The sequence below is a fragment of the Gopherus flavomarginatus genome, chromosome 18 (genome assembly GCF_025201925.1).
Source record: "Gopherus flavomarginatus isolate rGopFla2 chromosome 18, rGopFla2.mat.asm, whole genome shotgun sequence".
Classification (NCBI taxonomy): Eukaryota; Metazoa; Chordata; order Testudines; family Testudinidae; genus Gopherus; species Gopherus flavomarginatus.
Window position 1 is genome coordinate 16,955,532 of NC_066634.1, and position 25,920 is coordinate 16,981,451.

General features: G+C 48.1%; 2 protein-coding genes across 3 annotated transcripts in view; one reads left to right on the forward strand and one right to left on the reverse strand.

The window, feature by feature from the left end:
• Window positions 1-25,920, reverse strand: part of LOC127036682 (zinc finger protein 436-like) — a 155,280-nt gene that overhangs the window by 21,709 nt on the left and 107,651 nt on the right. The gene's annotated exons all lie outside the window — the stretch shown is intronic.
• Window positions 30-9,517, forward strand: LOC127036732 (zinc finger protein 701-like). Of its 2 annotated transcripts, XM_050927911.1 has the most exons (4): window positions 30-499; window positions 2,415-2,503; window positions 3,061-3,187; window positions 8,941-9,517. In XM_050927911.1, the coding sequence occupies exons 2-4, from the start codon at window positions 2,480-2,482 to the stop codon at window positions 9,318-9,320; spliced, it is 531 nt and encodes a 176-aa protein (XP_050783868.1). In that variant the 5' UTR covers window positions 30-499; window positions 2,415-2,479; the 3' UTR covers window positions 9,321-9,517. The 2 variants fall into 2 exon arrangements, 1 of the variants encoding a protein (XP_050783868.1); XR_007770212.1 differs by lacking the exons at window positions 30-499; window positions 2,415-2,503 and having other exon boundaries at window positions 3,093-3,187; window positions 3,788-9,517.

The following is a 25,920-nucleotide window of genomic DNA, read 5'->3' on the forward strand; positions in this document are numbered from 1 at the left end:
GGGGGGGGGTCAGGCAGCTGGAGGCGGCATTAGGAGAGGGGCTAAAGGGCAAAATCAGGGCTGGGGGGGAGGCGGAGTTAAGCCCAGGAGGGAGGTGCTGTCAGAGGGCAGAACCCAGAGGAAATTCCTGGGGAGTGGTGGGTGGGGAAAGTGGGGGAATTAATTGGATCCTGTCCCTGTTTCTGCCACTTGCCTCTCACCCCCTGTCATAACTCTAAAGGGAAGGAACAGCCCTCCTGTGTACAATACTATAAAATCTCTCCTGGCCAGAGACACCAAAATCCTTTTACTTGTAAAGGGTTAAGAAGCTCAGGAAACTTGGCTGACACCTGACCCAAAGGACCACTAAGGGGATAAGATACTTTCAAATCTTGGTGGGGGGACGGTTTTTGTTTGTGCTCTTTGTTTTGGGGGTTGTTTGCTCTTGGGACTAAGAGGGCCCAGGCATCACTCCAGGCTCTCCAAAACTTTCTGAACCAGTCTCTCCTATTTCAAACTTGTAAGTAAACAAGCAGACATGTTAGTTTTATTTTTGTTTTCTCAACTTATAAATGGTCCTTTTTGCTGAGAGGATTTTACCTCTGTTTGCTGTAACTTTGAACCTAAGACCAGAGGGGGTTCCTCTGGGCTCTTTGAATCTGATTACCCTGTAAAGTTATTTTCCATCCTAATTTTACAGAGATGATGTTTACCTTTCTTTCTTTAATTAAAAGCCTTCTTTTTAAGAACCTAATTGATTTTTCCTTGTTTTAAGATCCAAGGGGGTTGGATCTGGACTCACCAGGAATTGGTGGGGGAAAGGAGAAGGGATGGTTAAATTCTCCTTGTGTTAAGATCGAAGGGGTTGGATCGGTGTTCATCAGGGACTTGGTGAGGAAGTCTGTCAAGGCTACCCAGGGAGGGGAAGGTTTTTGGGGGAAAGAGGGTGTTCCAGACACTCAGAAATCTGAATGGTGGCAGCGAAACCAGATCTAAACGGGTAGTTAAGCTTAGAGGTGTTTATGCAGGTCCCCACAGCTATACTCTGAAGTTCAGAGGGGGGGAGGTGGGGGGGGTGATTTCCCCCCATCCCCTCAAATGATCAGCTCTCCCATCTCCTCCAATTTTCCTTGTTCTCTCCATGAGTCTCAAATGTCAATTTAAAACCTGTCCGATGTGGGGCATTTTCCCACCCATTTTATCTGCAGCGATTTGTCCTTGTCTCAGTGGGAAATTGTTGCCCTGAGTCATTCCCCAGAACATGGCTGTCCCTGGAGTGGGGATGGGAGGAGATGCCAGGGCAGGGAGGGGCACGTGTCCCCCATGGAGACTGTCTAGACCCCGGTTCCCAATCCCACTTGCTGCCCTTTAACTACCAACACAGTTGCCCCCAGCCATCAGTTTCCAGTCACCTGCCCATCCCCTACTGCTGCCCCCTTGCCTCACCCAGGGAGCCTTCCAGCTCCCCCTTCCTTGCCCTCTTAAAGCAGCTCCTCAGGGGGTTCCCTGCTGCCCATGTGCATGGTGGCGGGGGCGGGGGAACTATCACTTTCTGTTTATGTATTGGACAGTGGTATAAAATCCAGTCAAACAGTCCCCCTTTTCCAACTAGCAATATAAAATTCCCTCTTATCAAGGAAAGTGCTGGGGTCTGGCATAAAAATGACTCTGCACAAACAGCCCCCCTTCATTTCTTCTCCTATTAGCAATTGCCAGGAGAAAATCCAGCCGTGAGAGAGCAAAGCCCCCAGGAATGGGACTTTCCCAGCCAGAGGGGCAGGGAGAGAGGACAAGGGAAGGAGAGACTGAAAGGGGCAGTGGTAGAAATGAGTAGGGGGAGAGATTTCCAGCTCTCTAATCCACTCAGACAGAGGTATCCCAGGATGGAGAGGAGGGATAGCTTAGTGGTTTGAGCATTGGTCTCTAAAACCCAGGGTTGTGGGTTCAATCCTTGAGGGGGCCAATTGGGCCAAAAATTTGGGGATTGGCCCTGTTTTGAGCAGGGGGTTGAACTAGGTGACCTCCTGAGGTCTCTTCCAACCCTGATAGTCTATGGGTCTATGATCCCTGGGCAGAATCACATTCCAGTGAACAAGAAAAGGATCAGACAGAGGAATAGCTGGTTCTTGACTCCATATTCCTGCTGCTGTGGTGTCAGTGTCCAAAAGAATCCCCCACAGTGATTCCTTTGGTTCTGCTCCTTTTCTAGCATTGTGTTCAGTCTTTGTTACGGGATGGGGGGAGGGAGAAGGGATATTAAAAATCTATCTGTGGGCTTAGCCTGGCAGTAGGGGCCATGTCTACACTATAATAAAGACATCAAGCATTTTCCCAGCATGGCAGACTCTAGGATGCTGCCTGCAGGGAAAGGGCCTGGGAGGATCACAATGTGAAATGAACTAAAGCCTGTTCTGAAACCCTTCTCACCCTCCCAGGCTGCAGAATAACGTCCATCATTCACTCTAGCACATCCCATCCTCCCATGGGATAGGGGAGAAAAATGACTGCAGTGGAGCAAGTTCAGGTAGGGATTATTGGGGGGTTGCTGGTGCGCTTCTGCTGGAGGAAAGGGACACCAAATACACTAGAAATGGGAAGGTTTGCACAGTCTGGTTTGGAGGTTGGAGCGAGGCAGGAAATTCACAGGGTGGGAAAGGGAGGAGGACAGGTTGTGGCAAACCTGCTGGAAGTTGTTTAATAAGTGGCCTAGATTCTAGGAACAGACCCTTGAGGTTAGCAGATGGAAATGCTCTAATTTGTTCAACAGAAAATAAACCACTTTCATGGGGCTGAAAAAATGCAGCTTCTCACAATGAGGAGGGTGTTGGGCTTCCTTCCACAGAACTCTCCCTGGACACTGCTGGGGGCTCCATCTCCTGTATCAGTCTGTGGCTAGTAGGAGTGATGGATCTGCTGGGAGAGACAAGGGGCTCTCTCTTTGTCCCCACACCTTGGTGTTTCCAGGATGCTCTGAGCACCTGGGGGTGGGACTCTGTTGACTGCAGTCCACCCACAGCTTCCATTTGATTGGGAGTGTGAGTTGGGCAGTAGGTACTGAGTGTTGGATGCTTGCTATTTCAGGGACCAGTGACCTTCGAGGAGGTGGCTGTGTATTTCACCAGGGAAGAGTGGGCTCTGCTGAACCCCGCTCAGAGAGCCCTCTACAGAGCCATCATGCAGGAGAACTATGAGAATGTGACCTCGCTGGGTAAGGATTCCTGTCCTCTCTGTTCTTGGAAGGGGAAATGAAGAGTTAAGGTTCATGCCACCTCCACAATACCACCTCTACACTGTCCTCTTTCAGCATCACCCCAATATGCCAGTGACACACACACTGCCAGATACTCTCCCCTACTGCAGAAAACTCTGGGGTCAGAGCACAGGAGCAGTATCACACAGTGTCAGATATCTCCTCTTTGCTCAAGTAAAACGGGGGGTTAGGTCCAGCATAACGAGCAGAAGCTTCCTACCCTTGACCTTCACTCAAATCCTGAGCCTACTGCACCCGGACCAGAATGTGCTTGGGGTGTAGGAAACGGGTTGCTGGGGTCAGAGCTGCTGGTCCAGGGTTACTTATCACACAGACACTCTGCATCCTTGAACGCTGGCTGGGGGCATCCAGACAGGGGAGCACCAGCAGCAGAACACTGAATCTTACCCAGGATTACAGATGACACAACTCCTCACTGCTCTGGATTTCACCCCAGCATATGAAAATGGCTTAGGTTGGTAATGAAACCTCTTGAGACATGGAGAGTCTTGCTCCCCCATCACCATGTGTAATAACCACAATCTCTCTTCTCTGCAGGCTCCTTGGATTTTTGAGTCCCTTGTTCCCGAACTCACAAGACCCCAATTCTTCTTTTTCACATTCTGCTTTTCCAGACTAATTAGTCTGTTGCTTCTGAATGATAGCTTCTAATTTCCCAGTGTTCTCCACACCCAGGGATTTTCCTACTCCCTCCCATTACACTGGACTCACTCAATTCCCTAGTAAAAATAAAAAACAGCCATACTGGGTCTGTCCAGAGGTCCACCCAGCCCTGTATACTGTCTTCAGACAGTGGCCAGTACCAGGTGCTCCAGAGGGAATGAACACAACAGGTAATCCTCAAATGTTCCATCACCTGACATGTTTTGCCAGCTTCTAGCAAGCAGAGGCTACAGACATCTTCCCTGGCTAATGGCCATTGATGGACCTATCCTCCATGAATTTATCATGTTCTTTTTTTGTACTCTGTTATAGTCTTGGCCTTCACAACCTCCTCTGGCAAAGAGTCCACAGGTTGACTGTGCATTGTGTGAAGAAACACTTCCTTTTTTTTGTTTTATATCTGTTGCCTATACTTTTTTTTTTTTTTGGTGATTCCTAGTCCTTGTGTTATGAGAAGTAGTAAATAACACTTCCTTATTTACTTTCTCCATGCCAGTCATGATTATATAGACCTCTCTCCTCTCCCCCCTTCCTCTCTTCCCAGCTGAAAAGTCCCAGTCTTTTTAATCTCTCCTCATACAGAAGCTCTTCCATACCCCTACTCATTTTTTTGCCCTTTTCTAAACCTTTTTCAGTTCCATTATATCTTCTTTGAGATGGGGTGACCACATCTGCAGGCAGTATTTGAGATATGGATGCACCATGGATTTATATAGAGGCAATTTGACATTTTCTGTCTTATTATCTATCCCTTTCCTAATGATTCCCAACATTCTGTTCGCTTTTTGACTGCCACTGCACATTGAGTGGATGTTTTCTAAGAACTATCCACAGTGAGTCCAAGATCCCTCTCTTGAGTAGGACCAGCTAATTTAGATGCCATCATTTTATATATATAGTTGGGATTATGTTTTCCAGTGGGCTGCACTATGTGCTATCCTGACATCTAGTTCCGCTGAGATCCTGCATTCAGTAATATCTCTGCCCTTCCTGTTCCCTTTCTCCACTGAACCCCACCCGCCCATGCTTCCCCGGGACTCTCTCTCTTTGTCTCTGGACCTGTCTGTCAGCACGAAGCAGTGCCACGGACACTTGCCCTCTCTCTGGAGACTTCGATTTCTCGGACATGGATTTAGTTTCTCCATGTTTTAGGAACGGCTTTGAAACTGAGTGTCTGTTACATTAACCACAGTGCAATCTGGAGTGTTGAACAGCTGTTTCCCCTCAGTTCCCCAAGCTGGGGTGCCTTTTACATTGCTTTACTGTGAGAAAAGCCACTGTGTGGCAGTTAACACACAGTCTCCAGCATGTAACTCACTCCCAACCACACAGCACTGAGTGCTGCTAATCAGCGACTCACGAATTGCAGTACCCCACCGGAGAACCCCAGAAAATTCTCCGGTCCCAGACTTCCCCCAGAAATGTGCATCTTGCCCTGTCCAGCACACTACTGAACAACGCAAGCTCATATGAAATCTGTCGTTTCGTCAGTGGAAAATGACATGCACCAGCCTTGTTATCCCAAATGGAGTTTCCAATACACTTTTATTGTTCTATCTAACCAGCGTGTTTGGGTTAAGCAAGATTGTTAAAATCTATTTTTTTTTTTTGGTAGTTAAGTGCCTATGGGTAATGAGGCATTAAAGTCAGAATTGTTTACAAAAGAAATGCAAGATAAAACACAAACTAATGTCTAACTTGAGAAGCTAAAACGGATTCAAAAGCTCACCATATGCTAGGAAAGGCTGGCTGTCCTTTCAGCCAAGACTCCCCCTAACCCGCTCTGCTGCCCAAATTCAGCTCATTGAGTTTTCATAAGCAGAGGGAAAGCGGGGAGAGAGAGAGCGTGTCAAGCATTTTCCTCACCTCTTTTTATAACTCGTCCTTTATACTAGAAACAACTTCAGTTCTCAGCTGAGTGATGGTGACGGGCTGTCTGTTGTAGATATCAGCTTCCAGTGAAGGAATGTAAATGTCTTCTTCACACCTTCCCCCTCCAGAGAATGGCTTTTTGACCAGCTGTTTGCCTTGCTGTCTCTGAGGAACTGATTTGCAAGTGTTCCCCGGAATTGTAATTTTTTCAGTAATATAATACAGTAAAATCTCATAACTTTACATACAGTGTTGCTGCACATATTTTAACAGGAGGATAATATTCAGTAGATTGTGTTTTCAAATGATACTTCACAAGCTGTACTATGTACAAAATTGGTCATAATTTTCTTGAAGAGTCAACATAGAGGTACAGACTGGCACACTGTCTGTGTGTTCCCAGCAGATATGTGGGTATTTCAGTCCCTCATAAGCAGAGTATTTGGCATCTTCAAGGCCCTGGGGAGCTGGTCCTGGGATTTCACTGGTTTACGAAGTGTGACACTGTATGGAATTGAGGCACTTTATATTATTATTTTATTATTAATACCAATGTGATAAAATTGCAATGAATCATTCTAGATATGCCATGTAAAATGTAATGATTTTCCAAGTATGATAATTTTGTTTCTGTTTGTATCACTTTGTGTTGTGAGTTATAGATATTTAGAGTATATCTATATTTCCAGACTTGTGCAGCGTTTCTGAGTGACACCCTCAGACATATTGGCATCAGCACTGCCTAGCCTGTTTGATGGCCCATTCAGGATCATCAGCTGTACAATGAACCCATGGAAAGGATCAAGGGCCGAGGTGGGCAAACCTTTTGGCCCAAGGGCCACATCAGGGTTGCAAAACTGTATGGAGGACCAAATAGGGAAGGCTCCCTAAAGAGCTTGGCCCCGCCCCCTCCAAATTCCTGCCCCGACTGCTGCCCTCAGAATCTCTGACCCATCCAGCCCCCCCGCTCCTTGTCCCCTGACCTCCCCCTCCTGAGACCAACCACCTTAACTGCTCTCCCAGGACCCCACCCCCTACCCAACCCCTATGCTCCCTGTCCCCTGAATGCCCTGACCCCTATTCACCCACTCAGCCCCTGACAGACCCCCGGGACTCCCATGCCTATCCAACCCCCACATTCTCTGTACCCTGACACCTCCCCCCACCCCCGACTTTCAAGCTAGCAACTCGCCAATACTGCTAAGAACCCAATATATAGATTTTTGGAATGTATATGACTGCTTTCCCATTTAACAACTCCCTTTTTCTTTCTATCTTTCCTTTATAATAAACCTTGAGTTTTGATGCTAAAGGTGTAACGATGCTGGTTCTGGTGGGACCCAGCTGAGAGTGCCAATTCAAGACAAATTGCTTCAAGGGGGGCGGTTACAGCCCAAGGCTGGGGTTTTTCCACCTCTAAGGCAAACCAAACCAGCCAGCCAGAGAGGATTTCAGTTTTACCACACTGGCTAACCACAAGTCACACAAGCAATTCCCTTAGACACTCCAGTTTCCCAGTATCACCACCAGTGCCACTTGCTATAGGAACAAATGGTTATGAAAACTAATACCCCAGTCAAAGAAAAAGGTTCTCCCGATCCCAAAGGACCAAGCCCCAGACAAAAGTCAATATACATATCAGATCTTACCCACAAATTGTGCTGTTGCTGATCCTTTAGAATCTGAAACCTAAAGGTTTATTCATAAAAGGAAAAAGAGCTAGAATTGTTTAAATGGAATCAATTCCATACACTACTGGCAAAGTTTTGGTTCATCAAGCAGGCTAGGCAGAGCTGATACCAACTTGTCTGGGATGTCACCAGAAGCATAGCATAAGTTTGCAATACAGACAGTATAGAGACAATATTTGTAACTTCAACTACAAAAACAATACACACATACAGACAGCGTAATCATAACCAGCAAACCAGAACCTTGTCCTGGACACCTCAAACGCCAGCCTTTGTACAATTCTTGCTTCAAATGTGTAACAGTGGTTGCAGCAGTGATTTACACAGTTACCGGTTCTGTCAACAACGTCACAAAAGGATTGGCTGGCAGCAAGGTATTTTGGGTAAGATCCAAACCTAGAGTGACCCAGTAATGTGGCTGACCATTTGGGGTCAGAAGAACACTTTGTGTGTGAGCAGAGTTTTTAAATAACCTCTCACTGTGTTGTACCGAGGTGCTGATTGGGAGTTAGAACTGGGATGAGAAGAATGAGGGGGGATTTGATATCTGCTTTCAGCTACCTGAAAGGGAGTTCCAAAGAGGATGGATCTAGACTGTTCTCAGTGATACCTGATGATAGAACAAGGAGTAATGACCTCAAGTTGCAGTGGGGGAGGTTTAGGTTGGATATTAGAAAAACTTTTTCACTCAGAGAGTGGTGAAGCACTGGAATGGGTTACACTGCTCTACAGCCAAAATGCTTCTGAAATACATGTAGTCCAACTTTACTAATTCTGGGTCACAGAGAACAAAAATGGTGCTTAAAATTGTTGATTGGCTCTAGTTTTCAATATATGCTATTAGGTCAGTATATACGACCCTTGACTTGGGAATGGTGGAGGATAAGTGAGTTATAAAGGGAAGGGATCTCAATTTAAACCAGAAATGACTAAAATACATTTTTGACTGTATCTATGAATAAATCTATGACTGGGTTTGGACAGTACTTCCTTTTTAGGCAAAACAATGAATGATGCAATCTGAAGCTGGTATTGCGTCATACATTATATGAATTGCATCATGTTATTCCTAGAAGTCATGGATGATGCAATCATAACGAAGCTTACATCACTCTGCTGAACAAATTGCCCTATATCAGCTCTAGAAATCATACAGTGTCGTGCTCTCTTATTTGTCTGTGTTTGATTTTGCAAAGGGACACATTTCTGTTTAGCCAAAGTGAGCAGAGATGCCTCGTACTTGTGTGAACAGTGCAGATAACTTCTGCTATGTTTGTGGTGAAGTGACTTTTGCATCACAAAAGCGCAGTATAACCACTATGGCTAAGAAAGCCTATCACCTTGATTTTGGCTGCAAAATTGGGGATCAGGACAAGAGGTGGGCCCCACACATATGCTGCAGCACTTCTGCAACAAATCTTCACCAGTAGTTGAACAGAAAAAGGAAATCTATGCCTTTTGCAGTGCCAATGATTTGGAGAGAGCCAAGAGATCATACCAGCAATTGTTACTTCTGCATGGTGCCTCCAGTTGGGAAAGGTGTGTCAAAGAAGAAAAAGTGGACTGTGCATTATCCAACCATTCCATCAGCTATACGCCCAGTACCCCACAGAGAAGGACCGCCAGTTCCTGATGCACCAGAATCATTCTCACTTGAGTCAGAAGAGGAAGAGGAAGAGGATGAAACTTCTGGTCCTGAACCATCAGTGTCACAGGACCCACATTTTCTCCCATCCTCCTCCTCTGAACCACACCTCATAACACAAGGTGAACTGAATGACCTTGTCAGGGATTTGGAACTACCCAAGAGTAAGGCAGAGCTGTTGGGCTCCAGACTACAGTAGTGGAATCTCCTGGCAGGCTATCAGGGCAAATGGATCCCATCAATGCTTGCAGACTATTGCTGGACAGTGACAAGAGATGCTCCATTTAATGAATACAAGAGACAAGCCAAGAAGTGCCGAGTAGACACTGAATAGGACTAAACTATGTACATAATAGTTTTTTGGCTTTTGATTCATAATAAATTTTATTTATATAACCCTTTTGCTGATTTTTAAAGTGTTACATAAACAGGACAGGTGAAATATTATCATGTAAAGCAACCATAAACACATGAAAAGACCTAGATTTACAATTTATGATTAAAACTACTATCTACACAATATACATAGATATAAAATGTAAAAACTTAAATATCTTAGAAACAGTAGCCAATCAGTTGTTTTAATTGTCATATTTGAATTCAGCACATCAAAATACATAATAAATATCACATTTTATCTCTGAAGCAGACGACTTCTCAAAAATTGTAGACCAGTGTTATCTAGGGAAGTGGTGGAATCTCCTTCCTTAGAGGTTTTTAAGGTCAGGCTTGACAAAGCCCTGTCTGTGATGATTTAGTTGGGGATTGGTCCTGCTTTGAGCAGGGGGTTGGACTAGATGACCTCCTGAGGTCCCTTCCAACCCTGATATTCTATGATTCCCACATAGTAACTTTTAAAGCTCTTTAAACTGTTTGCAGCACCGTTATCCCTCAGCTTGTCCACATAAGTGGCTGATTTTTGCTTTTTGCAGTTTGGGTCCATCTCTAAAGAGGGCATTTGTCCTTTCTGTTGTCCTACAAGTAATTTTGAGTGTGCCCTTCCTATCAGGAACCAAGGAGCATCACATTTATACCATTCCTCCTATTGCAAAGTTATTGTTAGAGCCACCAGTGATAAAATTTGTATCATTACCAGTTGTTCTCACGTTGCTCTGGGTTGTGCTGAAAAGCAGTTAACTGGGAATTTTTAAAATTATATGTAAATGAAGAGGCGCAGGGGCAGGAAAGAAAGTATAATTTCAGCTTCTGTGACACTGGAAGGAGATGGGGTGACTCAGAGAATCCCTCCTTCCCCATCACTGCAGAACTGCTGCCTTTTGTCTGAGCCATGCAATTTTTATCTTCATCACATTGTGTCCATCCACTTCTCAGTGTGTCCTGTGATGAAGCATTCTCCATTGTCTGTGCTTGCAGATGTTGTTTTGACTTCTTTAATCCTATACCAGTCACTATGACTGGAGATGAAAGTGCCAAAGGGTATGGCTACACTTGACATTTCAAAGCGCTGCCATGGCAGCGCTTTGAAGTGTGAGTGTGGTCGGAGTGCCAGCGCTGGGAGAGAGCTCTCCCAGCGCTGCACGTAAACCACATCCCTTACGGGTGTAGCTTGCAGCTGCATTGATTACACTGAGGCTTTACAGCGCTGTATCTTGCCGCGCTCAGGTGGGTGTTTTTTCACACCCCTGAGCATGAAAGTTGCAGCGCTGTAAAGCGCCAATGTAGCCATGGCCAAAGTCCTGGAAGGGGAATTCAAATGGATCCCAAACACATTGTGATCATTTGGAATTTCAATCCCAGGTTCCATCTATTGTAAAGCCACTTTTGGCAAGGTGGCCGTTTTCCCCTCATTATGGGGATGCTAGGGTATTAAACATTTTGTAAATAACATAACTGACTGTTGAGACAGGGCTGAGTGAATCAGGTTTGAATGGATCAGAGGAGAATGTAATGGGAGAATCTCTTGTCCTGATTCTGAATAATCAGATGTAACCTGTTCTGGAATTTCACTTGACACTTTCATTGTCATGTATTCTGTCTCTCTGTGATGTGGGTTTCTATCTTGGAAGCACATTAAATTCATACACCCCCGCATGGGTGATAAATGCTGACCTCTTTTTGGCAGGTTTGTCTAGCAGTACTTGCCAGTACCTCTTGGTTAAGTCTATTGTAGAGATGAATTAGGCACGTCCCAACTTCTCCAATAGCTCATCGGTGCGTGGCATTGGATAGTTGTCTGGACCAGTTACCGCATTTAGCTTACGGTAGTCCACGCAAAAGCGTTATTTCCCCATCTCGTTTGGGTACCAGAACCACTGGAGATGCCCATGCACTGGTAGATGAATGTATTATACCCATCTGTAGCATGTTCTGGATTTTTTGTTTTATAGCAGCTTGGGCGTGAGGAGACACTCGGTAGGCTGGGGGTCTAATTGGGTGAGCATTACCTGTGGTAATGGAGTGGTATGCCCATTCAGTCCATCCTGGGGTGGCTGAGAACAATGAAGTGAAGCTAGTGCACAGCTTCCTGGTCTGTTGCCGCTGCAGATGTTTCAGGGTTGTGGAGAGGTTCACCTCTTCCACGCCACCGTGACTTTTTCCTTCGTAGTATACACCTTCAGGCCACTTAGCATCATCTCCTCCCTGGGCTGTAAACTGACAAACCTGTAAGTCTCTGGAATAAAAGGGCTTGAGAGAATTAACGTGGTATAATTTGGGCTTTAGGGAGGAATTGGGAAATGCTATGAGGTAGTTAACAGCTCCCAGGCGCTCTTGGACCGTGAATGGCCCTTTCCATGATGCTTCCATTTTATGGGCCTGTTGCACCTTCAAGACCATAACCTGGTCTCCTACCTTGAAGGAACACTCCCTGGTATGTTTATCATACCAGGCCTTTTGTTCTTTTTGAGCATCCTTTAGGTTTTCTTTAGCAAGGGCTAAATAGTGTCCGAGGGTGCTTTGTAGGTTGCTTACAAAGTCCAGAATGTTAGTCCCTGGAGAAGGCGTAAACTTCTCCCATTGTTGCTTCACCAACTGTAATGGCCCCTTAACCTCGTGGCCATACACAAGTTCAAATGGTGAAAACCCTAAACTGGGATGTGATACAGCCCTGTAGGCAAACAGCAACTGCTGCAACACTAGGTTCCAGTCTTTGGAGTGTTTATTGACGAATTTATGTATCATGGCCCCCAAAGTTCCATTAAACCTTTCGACCAGGCCATTGATTTGATGGTGGTAAGGGGTGGCAACCAAGTTATTCACCCCATTAGTTTCCCACAGTTCTTTCATGGTTCCTGCCAGGAAATTAGATCCTGAATCTGTAAGGATGTCGGAAGGCCAACCTACCCTGGCAAAAATGTTTGTTAGGGCCTGGCACACAGCTTTAGCCCTGGTGTTGCCTAGAGCTACTGCTTCCGGCCATCGGGTAGCAAAGTCCACAAAAGTCAGTATGTACTGCTTTCCTCTGGGGGTCTTTTTTGGGAAAGGACCCAGAATATCCACAACTACTCGCTGAAATGGGACCTCAATTATGGGGAGTGGCTGGAGAGGGGCCTTGACCTGGTCTTGGGGCTTCCCCGCTCTTTGGCACACCTCACAAGACCGGATATATTTGGCAACGTCGTTGCCCATCCCCTCCCAGTGGAAGGACTTCCCCAACCTGTCTTTGGTTTTGTTTACCCCAGCATGGCCACTGGGATGATCATGGGCTAAGCTCAAGAGCTTCCCCCGGTACTTAGTGGGAACCACCAACTGTTTTTGCGGGTGCCAGTCTTCCTGGTGTCCACCAGAAAGAGTCTCCTTGTATAAAAGTCCTTGTTTTACAACAAACCGGGATTGATCAGAAGAGCTGAGAGGCGGTGGGGTGCTCTGTGCTGCTGCCCAAGCTTTTTGAAGGCTGTCATTTGCTTCCTGCTCAGTTTGGAACTGTTTCCTTGAAGCTGGAGACACCAGTTCTTCCTTAGACTGTGGACTTGGGCTTGGTCCCTCTGGAAGCGATGTAGGTGATGGGGTTTTTTTCGTTGCTGGTGAGCCGTTCTCTGCTGGTGCATCAGGTGGTATTTTAGGCTCTGGCTGAGCCTCTTGGGTATGGTTGTCTGCTGCTTCTGCCAGTTCAGGCTCGCTGGCGCCCTCTGGCGTTGGGGTTGAAAATGGGTTTGCAAGCACTGGCGTCAGTGCTGGCAACGGTTCTGGTGCTGTTTGCTTTTCCAGTTCCTGGTCTGGGACTGGAGGCACTGTGGCTGTTACAGTCGTTGGTAGGGGATCCGGGTCCGCTACCTCTGTCTGGGTCTCTGGTAACACAGATGGGGTCCCTGTGGATGGCTCAGGAACAGGAATGGGTCTGGAAGCTTGCCTGGTTTGGCTACGTGTAACCATTCCCACTCTCTTGGCCTGCTTCACCTGGTTGGCCAAGTCTTCCCCCAGCAGCATGGGGATGGGATAATTGTCATAGACTGCAAAAGTCTATATTCCTGACCAACCTTTGTACTCGACAGGCAGTTTAGCTGTAGGCAAGTCTACAGCTTTTGACATGAAGGGGTAAATTGTCACTTGGGCCTTTGGGTTGATGAATTTGGGGTCCACCAAGGATTGGTGGATAGCTGACACTTGTGCCACAGTGTCTCTCCATGCGGTAACCTTCTTTCCACCCACTCTCAAACTTTCCCTTTGCTCCAAGGGTATTTGAGAGGCATCTGGGTCTGGGAATCTTTGGAGTGATGGAGATAAAATGACCTGCACTCGGTTGGGGTTCTTTGGGCAGTTGGCCTTTATATGTCCCAGTTCATTATGTAAGCAGAGTCAGGATAAGCTTTACCCTGACATCTGGTGGAAAGAATTTCAGAGTGTATTTGCATAGGCACACCTACCCTATATCAGACTGCCGAGCTGTGGGACTGCTTGGTGACAAATGACTCACCCTCAGTTGGGTGGTACTTGCTAGACAAGGGACATGGGTTCCAAAACCCAGTGAATTGAGAGAGGCTGGGAACAGGTATCTGTGCCTGGGCTGCAGGCTCCTTGTGGAGCCAGAAGCACCAGTTCCACCCCCTCCTCTCTCCACTGTGGAATGTCAGAATTGGTTTTTTTTATACCCTCAAGAATCTAAATACAGGTTACTGAGCTGAACTCACTTTGGGCTAATGGTGCACTAGCACTGGGGCTCCCCTACTAAGAGCTGAGATCACTAAGAGTTGAAATCACTGAGCTGAGAGCACTGAGTACTGTGTTAACTAGTGGGGGAGCCTGAAGCTATACTGTGGAACAGAGCAGCTGGCGGAGTACAGCAGTTGTGGGGATGGCTGGAGCGGATCACGGGACAGCTGGTGGCAGCGGAGCGGCTGGCAGAGTGGAGTAGCTGTGGGACGGGTGGAGCGGCCCACAGAGCGAGTGGAGCCGAGCAGTTTGCAGAGAGAACTAGAGCAGCTCATGGAGCAGAGCAGCTGGTGGAGCGGAGCAGTTTCTGAGGACGGCTGGAGGAGCAGAGTGGAGCGGCTGGTAAAGCGGAGCAGTTCGTGGAGAAGGCGGAAGCAGAACCCATGGAGAGGCAGGGCAGTTGGCCCCGGACCACGTAAGGTGCCCCTTTCTACCCAGGCTGGGGGGAGGGACCTCTACAGATAAACTCTCGAACTCTGGGGTGGCATTGACCAGAGACTTTTGGGTTGTTGGACTTTGGGGTGATTGGACTTAAAACCCTAAGGGGAAAAAGGACAGTGCCAAACGTACTTGGAGGTGGGTTTTTGTTTATGGTTTGTGTTATAACCCTGTTTGTGGTGTTTCTCCAATGGGATGCCGCATTGATTCCTTCCTTTATTAAAAAGATTTTGCTACACTCAGACTCTGTGCTTGCGAGAGGGGAAGTATTGCCTCCTAGAGGTGCCCAGGGGTGTGTGGTATGTGAGTGTCCCAGGTCACTGGGTGGGGGCTCGAGCCAGTTATGCATTGTGTTACTGAAACGGAACCCCTGGATACTGAACCCGGCCCTTGTTGCTGCCAGCTCAGAGGGGCAGAAGGGTTACATTTTTGGGGGCTTGTCCGGGATCCCTGGGTCAGTACCCCTCGCAAGCACCTGTTGAGTGTTCCACTGTATTGGGAAAGAATTGTGTTTATATTTTGAGGAAACTACTGTTTGTATAATGGCTAATATGTCGGATTTGTTGGGCCCCAGTCCTGCAGCCTCTAGCTCAGGGGCGGCAGACTCAGCCTATGATTGGGCAAAAGCACTGGGGCATATATTGGAAAAGATTGTGTTGGCCTATGCTACATCGAACTCTTGTCGTAAGTTAAGGTTATTTGCTGGGGAAGAGGAGTTTGAACTCTGGTCGGAGCATACTACTGAAATGCTGCGGGAGTGGGCCGTACCCGATGTAGAAAAGCGACGATGTCTAATAGAGAGCCTTAGTGGCCCAGCATTAGATGTAATTCGCACCCTGAAGCTCACTGACCCTGAGGTCAGTGTGAAGGACTGCCTAGAGGCCCTTGATAATACCTTTGGGAGTGTAGAGGGCCCTGAGGACAGCTACTGTAAATTCATTAATTCCCGATAGCAAAGGGGTGAGAAATTTTCAGCGTATATACAGAGGCTGGAGAGACTACTTCAGAGAGCTGTTACGAGGGGAGCAGTGACTGCTGAGCAGATGGATCAGACCAGACTGGCTGAAGTTGTAAGAGAGACTCAGTATCAGAACCCAATCCTACTTCATCTCCGACTAAGAGAACGGCAGGAACATCCCCCAAGTTACTCCCAGCTGATAAAGGAGGTCAGGGAAGAAGAAGAAAGGCAGGCAGCCAGTGAGTGTTTTGAAGCCCAAACATTGGAACCAGCCAGCACGATGCCACTGCCAATGGCCAGTGTACTGATGGTGAGCACCACAGAGGAACTTGCCCAACAAATGCAGGTCCTGGCAGAACGGATAGCTGAGCTGCAAAGCATCATTGACCGAGCTAAGATTTCCAGGAATAAGGAGCCTCAGACTGTGACGATAGAGAAGTCAATATCTAGAGTCACCGTCCCACCTCGCCAAATGGGGAAAGGACAATTCTTTTGCTACCGGTGTGGTCAGGATGGGCACAGTGCTGCTAACTGCCATAAGGAAGAGAACCCCTCCTTAGTGTATGAAAAGCTGAGGATTAGTTGGAAGAGATCCAGTAGCTGCCAGAAGGTCCGGGGACAGAGACCACCTAGGCCTAGAGGATTTGAAGATTCCCCCAGAAGAGACCATCCAGCTGGAATCCCTGCAGGACTGATAGGGCCTCGAGCAGAGGTCATGGTGAGGATTGAAGGGGCGGAGTGTAAAGCCATGCTTGACACTGGATCTCAAGTGACTATTATATTTCAGTCATTCTACCAACAGATGCTTAGGCACCTGCCCATACAGCCACTGACTGGCATTGGTCTGTGTGGCCTCAGCATGGATGAATACCCCTATTAAGGGTATGTCATAGTGCACCTGGAATTCCCAGAGGAGGTTGCTGGGGTAAAGCAAGAGGTAGACACTGCTGCCTTAATATGCCCTGACCCGAAAGGGACCTCTGATGTGTCTGTGCTGATAGGGACCAACTCCAGCATCTTAAAGGTGCTCGCGGATTACTGCAGACAACGGGCTGGGGACCAGTACCTGAGTACCCTGATGATCCATATGCTTTGTGCTGAAGCCTATAGGAAAATTGAGAGCGCTAAAAAGGAGACATCTGAGCTATCGATTGGGGCACTGAAGTACATGGGTACAACCCCCTTAGTAGTGCCTGCAAGGACGGAGCAAGAAGTGCTAGTCATGAGTACCAGGCTGAAAGGCAGTAAAGGGGCATTAGCAATGATAGAGCAGCCGGCTGAAGGAGAGCTCCCGGAAGGAGTGCTGGTCCCCAGTGGAGTCATAACCCTACCTGCTGAAGCCCAGGAAAAGGTGACTATACTGATTACTAATGAAACAAGTAGAGATGTTGTTGTGAGGCAAGGACAAAAGATAGCAGACCTCTTCGAGCCTGAATCAATTGTAAAACCCCAGTGTGAGACTCAAGTGCCAACAATAGACCCAGCAAAGTTTGACTTTGGAGATTCACCATTGTCCGAGGAGTGGAAAGATCACCTAAGAAGGAAACTTTGTGAAAGATCCAAGGTGTTCTCATTGCATGAGTGGGATGTGGGATGTGCAAAAGGAGTAGAGCACAACATCAGACTACATGACTCTCGACCTTTCAGAGAGAGATCTAGGAGGCTTGCTCTCTCTGAGATGGAAGATGTGCGACAACATCTTCAAGAGCTGGCTGCAAATGGCATCATTACAGAGTCCCGCAGCTCATACGCCACACCCATTGTGGTGGTCCATAAAAAGAATGGGAAAATTCGGATGTGTATTGACTACCGCACCCTAAACCGCCATAGTGTGGTTGACCAGTACACAGTGCCTTGAGTTCAAGATGCCTTAGACTGTTTGCTGGGAAGCCAGTGGTTCTCTGTGTTGGATCTTCGGAGTGGATACTACCAGATCCCTCTGGGTGAAGAAGATAAGGAGAAGACAGCCTTCATCTGCCCATTAGGGTTTTATCAGTTCGAACGCATGCTCCAAGGGATTTCTGGAGCATCTGCCACATTTCAACGTCTTATGGAGAAAGTTGTGGGAGACATGAATTTACTGCAAGTGTTAGTTTATTTGGATGACCTGATTGTGTTTGGAAGAACTTTGGAGGAGCATGAAGAAAGACTTCTTAAAGTGCTTCATAGGCTGGAGGATTATGGTTTGAAGCTTTCAATTGACAAATGCCAGTTCTGCAGGAACTCGGTGAAGTATGTGGGGCACATCGTGTCCCAAGAGGGTGTGAGTACTGATCCTGATAAAATAGAAGCACTCACTACATGGCCACGTCCAAGCAACTACAGAGAACTCAAGACCTTCCTTGGGTTTAGTGGTTATTACCGCAGATTTGTGAAAAACTATGCTACAATTGTAAAACCCCTCAATGATCTTACGAGGGGATATCAGTCCAGCAAGGACAAATCTAAGACCAAGAATAAAGGGCCTTCCGTGCAGAGACACTATGGCCCCTTCGAACCCTTTGGGCCACGGTGGGATGAGAGATGTGAAAGGGCTTTTCGAGAAATCATTACTTGCCTAACTCATGCCCCAGTCCTAGTATTTGCTGACCCAAGCAAGCCATTTATCCTGCATACTGATGCCAGTTTGGAGGGTCTGGGGGCAGTACTGTTCCAGGAGGTGGAAGGCAAGCGTAAACCTGTAGCCTTTGCCAGCCGAGGACTGTCTGATAGTGAAAACCACTATCCCACCCACAAGCTGGAGTTCTTGGCCTTTAAATGGGCCATCACTGAGAAATTTCGAGACTACTTGTATGGGGCTCAGTTCCAGGTGTGAACATACAACAACCCACTGACTTATGTGTTAACAAGTGCTAAACTGGATGCTACAGGGCAAAGATGGGTGGCCGCTTTGGTTAGCTATGACTTCAGCATTCAGTACCGATCAGGGAGAAGCAATGTAGGTGCAGATGCATTGTCCAGGCATCCACAGGCACCACGACTTGCTGTGATACCCACGGATGGAGTGAGAGCTATTTGCAGTGTGAGTCGCTGAGAGCCAGAGGCCCATGAGAGCCTTCATGGATGTGTTGCTGAAACTTTGGGCCTACCCCCTGAATGCATGCCTTCTGCCTCAGTAAACTATATTGCTTTGGACCAATCTCCCTTGCCCATGCTCAATACGGCTGACTGGCAGGAGGCCCAGCTGCAAGATATTGACATTCGTGATAGACTACTTGCCAAAAGAGAGGGGCGAGGCCCAGCTGAGGTTGTCCCACCTACCCCAGAGAGCAAACTACTATTGAGAGAATGGACCAAACTAAAACTGATTCAGGGAGTGCTACACCGCACGACCACAGACCCTCTACAAAAGCAACGGAATCAACTAGTGCTGCCAAAAGATTACAGAGCCCTGGCCATGAGGGCCCTGCATGATGACTTTGGACATTTAGGGATGGAGAGGACCCTGGAACTTATCCGCAGTAGATTCTATTTGCCACGGATGGCTGAAGATGTTCGCAGGAAATGTGAGACTTGCGCGCGATGTGTTCAAAGGAAAACTCTGCCCACGAGGGCTGCATATCTGAAGAACATCACCAGCAACAAACCTCTGGAGCTGGTTTGCATTGATTTCTTGTCTTTAGAAGTGGACAAGAGGAATATTGGGAACATCCTAGTAGTGACCGACCATTACACGTGATATGCGCAGGCATATCCCATACGTGAGCAGAGGACCACCACCGTCACTTGAGTACTGTGGGAAAAATATTTCTCAGTTTATGGATTCCCAGCCCGGATACACTCGGATCAGGGACGAGACTTTGAGAGTCACCTTTTGAAGGAGGTGCTGAGGATAGCAGGAATTAAAAAGTCAAGGACAACGCCTTATCACCCACAGGGTGATCCTCAGCCAGAGAGGTTCAACCGAACCCTGTTAGATATGTTAGGGACTTTGCGGCCAGAGCAGAAGGCAACCTGGAGCCAACATGTCGCATTTCTAGTGCACGCCTACAACGCCACAAAGAACGACGCTACGGGAGTCACCCCATATCTCTTAATGTTTGGGCGAGAACCAAGATTACCCATAGACCTGTGCTTTGGTGTATCTGAGGATGGAGATAGCTATGAAACTCACCAGCAATATCTATCCCGACTACGAGAAAAGCTGCGGGATGCTTATCACTTAGCTACATCTGCAGCTCAGAAGAATGCAGGCCGCAAACAAACATCGATATGATGCTAGGGTACGTCTGCAAGAGCTCCAGCCAGGGGCCAGAGTCCTGCTGCGAAATTTGGGTATTGCTGGCAAACACAAGATAGCTGACAGGTGGAAGGCAATACCTTACCTAGTGATGGAAAAGCTAGGAGACCTGCCGGTTTATAAGATCAAACCTGAAGAGGGTACATGGCAGACGAAGACCGTGCACAGAAACCTTTTGCTCCCTGTGGGGGAATTGGTAGGCAGCCCTTATGAGATTGGCCACAACCGGGCAACTGGGCAGAACGAAGGTGCTGTGCCAAAGCCGTGCCAAAGCCGCCTCCCAACGCGGACAGCCGGCTCCCTGCAGCTAACCTACCCCTACTCAGCACATATGAGAGTGAGTCTGAGGAGGAAGACACAACCATGGTGTATCCTGGGATGAAGACAAGATTTCAGTCTCGATCCGCTGAATCAGAAGAGAACACATCCTCTTCCACCCTAAACCCTATGGCAGAAGTATTTAGGCCCATTCCTGACATCCCTGAGCCACTGGTGGGACCCCCGTGTAATGACTTACACAGGCTATTGGACAGTGGTGACATACAGATGGAGGATGTCCAGAGCACTTGCGACCCTCCACTGTTAGAACTAGAAATGCAGGGGCCTATGCCAGTATCTGAGGGGAACTCACAGGAAACCTCCCCATCCGTCACTCAAGAGGATGTCCCCCCTACCATAGCAACAGAGATTCTCAATAGGTGAGACAGGGTAATAAGACCAGTGAAACGGTTAACTTACGATGCACCTGGGGTGATTAGTGAGGAGCCTATACATTTAGCACACAGGTTTGTGAAAGCTAAAGAGGGCTATCTAACGCCTTTTGGAGGGGACCAATAAGTTTGTATAGTAGGGAATGTGATTTGTCGGGACGACAAATTCTTGGCTGGGGGGAGGATGTAAGCAGAGTCAGGATAAGCTCTACCCTGACATCTGGTGGAAAGAATTTCAGAGAGTGTATTTGCATAGGCACGCCTACCCTATCCCAGACTGCCGAGCTGTGGGACTGCTTGGTGACAAATGACTCACCCTCAGTTGGGTGGTACTTGCTAGACAAGGGACATGGGTTCCAAAACCCAGTGAATTGAGAGAGGCTGGGAACAGGTATCTGTGCCTGGCGAGCAGTCTCCTTGTGGAGCCAGAAGCACCAGTTCCACCCCCTCCTCTCTCCACTGTGCAATGTCAGAGTTGATTTTTTTTATACCCTCAAGAATCTAAATACAGGTTACTGAGCTGAACTCACTTTGGGCTAATGGTGAACTAGCACTGGGGCTCCCCTACTAAGAGCTGAGATCACTAAGAGTTGAAATCACTGAGCTGAGAGCACTGAGTACTGTGCTAACTAGTGGGGGAGCCTGAAGCTATACTGTGGAACAGAGCAGCTGGCGGAGTACAGCAGTTGTGGGGATGGCTGGAGCGGATCACGGGACAGCTGGTGGCAGCGGAGCGGCTGGCAGAGCGGAGTAGCTGTGGGACGGGTGGAGCGGCCCACAGAGCGAGTGGAGCCGAGCAGTTTGCAGAGAGAACTGGAGCAGCTCATGGAGCAGAGCAGCTGGTGGAGCGGAGCAGTTTCTGAGGACGGCTGGAGGAGCAGAGTGTAGCGGCTGGTAAAGCGGAGCAGTTCGTGGAGAAGGCGGAAGCAGAACCCATGGAGAGGCAGGGCATTTGGCCCCGGACCACGTAAGGTGCCCCTTTCTACCCAGGCTGGGGGGAGGGACCTCTACAGATAAACTCTCGAACTCTGGGGTGGCATTGACCAGAGACTTTTGGGTTGTTGGACTTTGGGGTGATTGGACTTAAAACCCTAAGGGGAAAAAGGACAGTGCCAAACGTACTTGGAGGTGGGTTTTTGTTTATGGTTTGTGTTATAACCCTGTTTGTGGTGTTTCTCCAATGGGATGCCGCATTGATTCCTTCCTTTATTAAAAAGATTTTGCTACACTCAGACTCCGTGCTTGCGAGAGGGTAAGTATTGCCTCCTAGAGGCGCCCAAGGGGGTGTGGTATGTGAGTGTCCCAGGTCACTGGTGGGGGCTCGAGCCGGTTATGCATTGTGTTACTGAAACGGAACCCCTGGATACTGAACCCGGCCCTTGTTGCTGCCAACTCAGAGGGGCAGAAGGGTTACAATTACATTTAAAGCATCGTCCAGCTGACTGGTCACTGGGCTAAGGTGGGTTACTGGCAGGACCGGTGCTAGGATTTTGAGCACCCTAGGCAGGCGGCAATTTCGCCGCCCCTCGCGCTGGTCCCGCGGCTCTGGTGGAGCTGCCACAGTGGTGCCTGTGGAGGGTCTGGTGCTCCGCGGCTCCGGTGGAGCTGCCGCAGGGTGTCTGCGGGAGGTGCACCGGAGCCGCGTGAGCAGCTGATCGTCCGCAGGCACGACTGCGGCAGCTCCATGGGAGCTGCCTGCCGCCCCCTCCGGACACCCTGGACTGCCGGCTGCCGCAGCGGTGCCCTGACCCAAGGTCAGTGCAGCTCCACGGCAGCCGGCAGCGCGGGGTTTCCCTGGGCCAGGGGACCCCCGCCCCTGGGTTGCCGGCTGCTGTGGCGGCGCGCTGACTCAGGGGACCCCCTGGGCTGCGGGCTGCCGTGGCGGCGCTCTGACCCAGGGGACCCACTGGACTGCGGGTTTCGGCAGAGGCACCCTGACCTGGGGGACACGCTGAGCTGCTGGCTGCCGCGGCGGTGCCCTGACCCGGGGGACCCCCTGGACTGCAGGCTGCCGTGGCGGTGCCCTGACCCGGGGGACCCCCTGGGCTGCCGGCTGCCGCGGAGGTGCCCTGACCCCGGGGACACCCTGGACTGCAGGCTGCCGTGGAGGCGCCCTGACCCCAGGGGACACCCTGGACTGCAGGCTGCCGCGGAGGCACCCTGACCCGGGGGACACGCTGAGCTGCCGGCTGCCGCAGAGGCGCCCTGACCCGGGGGACACCCTGGGCTGCCAGCTGCCACCGGCAGCTCAGACTCCCTCTCTGTCCCAGCAGCAGCGGCTGCTCAACCATTTAAAAAAAATTTGGGGGGCACTTTTTGGCGCCCTCAAATCTCGGCGCCCTAGGCAACCGCCTAGTCCACCTAAGTGTTGCACCGGCCCTGGTTACTGGAGACTGGTGAGGTGGGATAATAGGTAGTCTGGGGCTTTCCTTGAGTTGTAGGTGGGGTCTTGGGCTGCCCTCGGTTATAGGGTTTATTGTTGGTGTGCCCCCTGGGGTATTCGCTCCCCTTGACAGTAGCTTTTTTCTTTTTTTTCTGTTACTTCCATCCATCTGGCTCCAATCTCCCCCGCCTCTGTTACCATTTTGGGTTTCCCATCTAGGATGTACCTTTCTATTTCCTCAGGAACACCCTCTAAGAACTGCTCCATTTTGATTAGGAGGTGCAGCTCGTCCATATTGTTAACCTTTGTTCCTGATATCCAGGCCTCATAATTCTTTGCAATGTGGTAGGCGTGTCGGGGGAATGACACATCTGGTTTCCATCTTAGAGTTCTGAACCACCGACAGGCATGCTCGGGTGTTATCCCCATTCTGATTCTAGCCTTGGTTTGAAAAAGTTTATAATCATTCATGTTCTCCTTAGGCATTTCAGCTGCCACCTCTGCTAAGGGTCCACTGAGCAGTGGCCTCAGCTCTATCATGTACTGGTTTTCAGAGGTGCTGTATCCATGGCAGGTCCTTTCAAAATTTTCTAAGAAGGCTTCAGTGTCATCACCTGCCTTGTAGGTGTGAATTTTTTTGGGATGTGGAACAACAACTGGCGGAGTGTTGTTAGGATTCGCTGTGTTCTGTTGCTTAGCCTGTTCTAATGCCAGGGCCTGCTGGTAGGCCTCCCTCTGGAGTTCCATCTGTCTTCGGTGGTCTGCGTCTTTTGCTTCTTGTTCTCTTCTGTGGGCTTCCTCTTTGTCTGCTTGTTCTCTTTTGTAGGCCGCCTCTTCCTTGGCTATTTCTGCATTAATGAGTTCCATCCGTCTCTCACGTTCGTTGTCTTTCTCTATGGCTTGTAGCCTTGCCCGGTCCTGCTTCAGGGTGTCCTTGGTACTTATGGTTTCTGATTTCTTGTGTTGGGGCGCCCTCTGGTGTTTATTGCCTGAACTGTTGCTTCTCTGTTTTCTCCTTGGGGTTGCCTAGCAACAGTGCCTTTCTACCTTTTTTCACTAGCCTTTCACAGTAAAGTAAAAAGAAATAAAAAACCCTTTCATTTGCAGATGTGCTTTGCTGGATTCTGTTGCTGACCACTTAAGCCTGCTTTGTTTAACAAAAGACCCTTGTTAAACCTTAATGTGTGTGCCCTCAGGCAGTCTCTCTGGACATCCAGAAAGGAGCAAGGAAAAAAAAAATTCTCTGGTTGTCGTTTTAAAACCCCTCTCTCCTGCCTACAAACAGCTAGCAGAGAGAAAAGAAAAATAATAATCTTATTGGCTTTTGGATTCCATCTATCCCACCATGTCATGGTATATTTCCCCAATCTGAACCTTAGAGTCCAAAAAATTGGGGTACCAGCATGAATTCCTCTAAGCTTAATTACCTGCTTAGATCTGATACGCTGCCACCAACCAAGAATTCCAGTGCCTGGTACACTCTGGTCCCCCCAAAACCTTGCCCGGGGACCCCCAAGACCCAGACCCTCTGGATCTTAACACAAGGAAAGTAAATCCTTTCCCTCACCGTTGCCTCTCCCATGCTTCCCCTCCCTGGGTTACCCTGGAAGATCACTGTGATTCAAACTCCTTGAATCACAACACAGAGAAATCAGGTTTGTTTCCCCCCTCTTCTCTCACCAATTCCCTGGTAAGTACAGACTCAATTCCCTTGAGCCTCAACAAGGGGAAAAAATCAAACAGGTCTTAAAAAGTAAAACTTTTAATAAAAAGAAAGAAAAAAAGTAAAAGTTGTCTCTGTAATTTAGATGGTAAAAGTTACAGGGTCTTACAGCTTATAGACACTAGAGAGAAGTCTCGCCCCAGCAAAATACAATTTAAAATACCTCCAGCAAACTACACATTTGCAAATACAGAAAACAATCAAAAGACTATAACCGCCTTTCCTACTTAATACTCACTATTCTGAATATATAAGAGACTGTAGCAGGGAGATTGGCAAGAAACCTGGTTGCACGTCTAGTCCCTTTCAGGACCCGGAGAGAACAAAACAAAACCCAAAAAAACAAACAAAGGCTTCCCTCCACCGAGATTTGAAAGTATCTTGTTTCCTGATTGGTCCTCTGGTGAGGCGTTTTTGGTTCCCTGTTTGTTAACCCTTTACAGGTAAAAGAGACATTAACCCTTAACTATCTGTTTATGACACCTGCTCTGGAATTTCACTTGACACTTTCATTGTCATGTATTCTGTTTCTCTGTGATGTGGGTTTCTATCTTTCCTGAAGGCTGTTTGGTCACCCATTTGTAACCCAGGCCCTACAGAAGATCCCTCCTAGCTAATCCTATGGTGTGGGAAATGCAGCCCTTCATGACACAGATATTGAGGAAATAGATGTGGAGTTTTTGTCAAATTTATCTTTCGTAGGTGCTAAAGATGTGTATAAAATGAAACCAGTGTTGAAAATGTAATATCTTCAGAAAAATAGCCATTTTTTAATAGAATCTCCTGCTCTGGTAACTAACAAAGATTCTTATCCAGGCCTGTATCCAGTCCCTTGCCTGGACCTTTGCCACCGAATTAAAGAAAAGCTGGACAAGTTTCAGGAAGCCATTCCTCACTAACACTGCTGAGATTTGGAATGGTTTTGTAAAGGATTCCACTTCAGAGAAGTGTAAATTTACCCTATCCAAGACCAAGGATTTGGAAAGAGCTGAGGTTGAAAGAGTCCACACCCAGTTCTTGTTTTCCACCCTGGTAAAGGAAGCTATGGTGACCAATGACCCAAGGAAAATTGTTTGTACAACTCCACTACCTAGTTCACTGTCACTGATTACATTTCCAAAGTATGCCAGGATTAGACTGAGATCATCCTTCACCATTTGGATCCAAAGAGAGAGTAGTTCATAGGACATTCCTTCCCTGTGAATTCCAAACTGGTTGCCTGATTGGATAACAAGGCC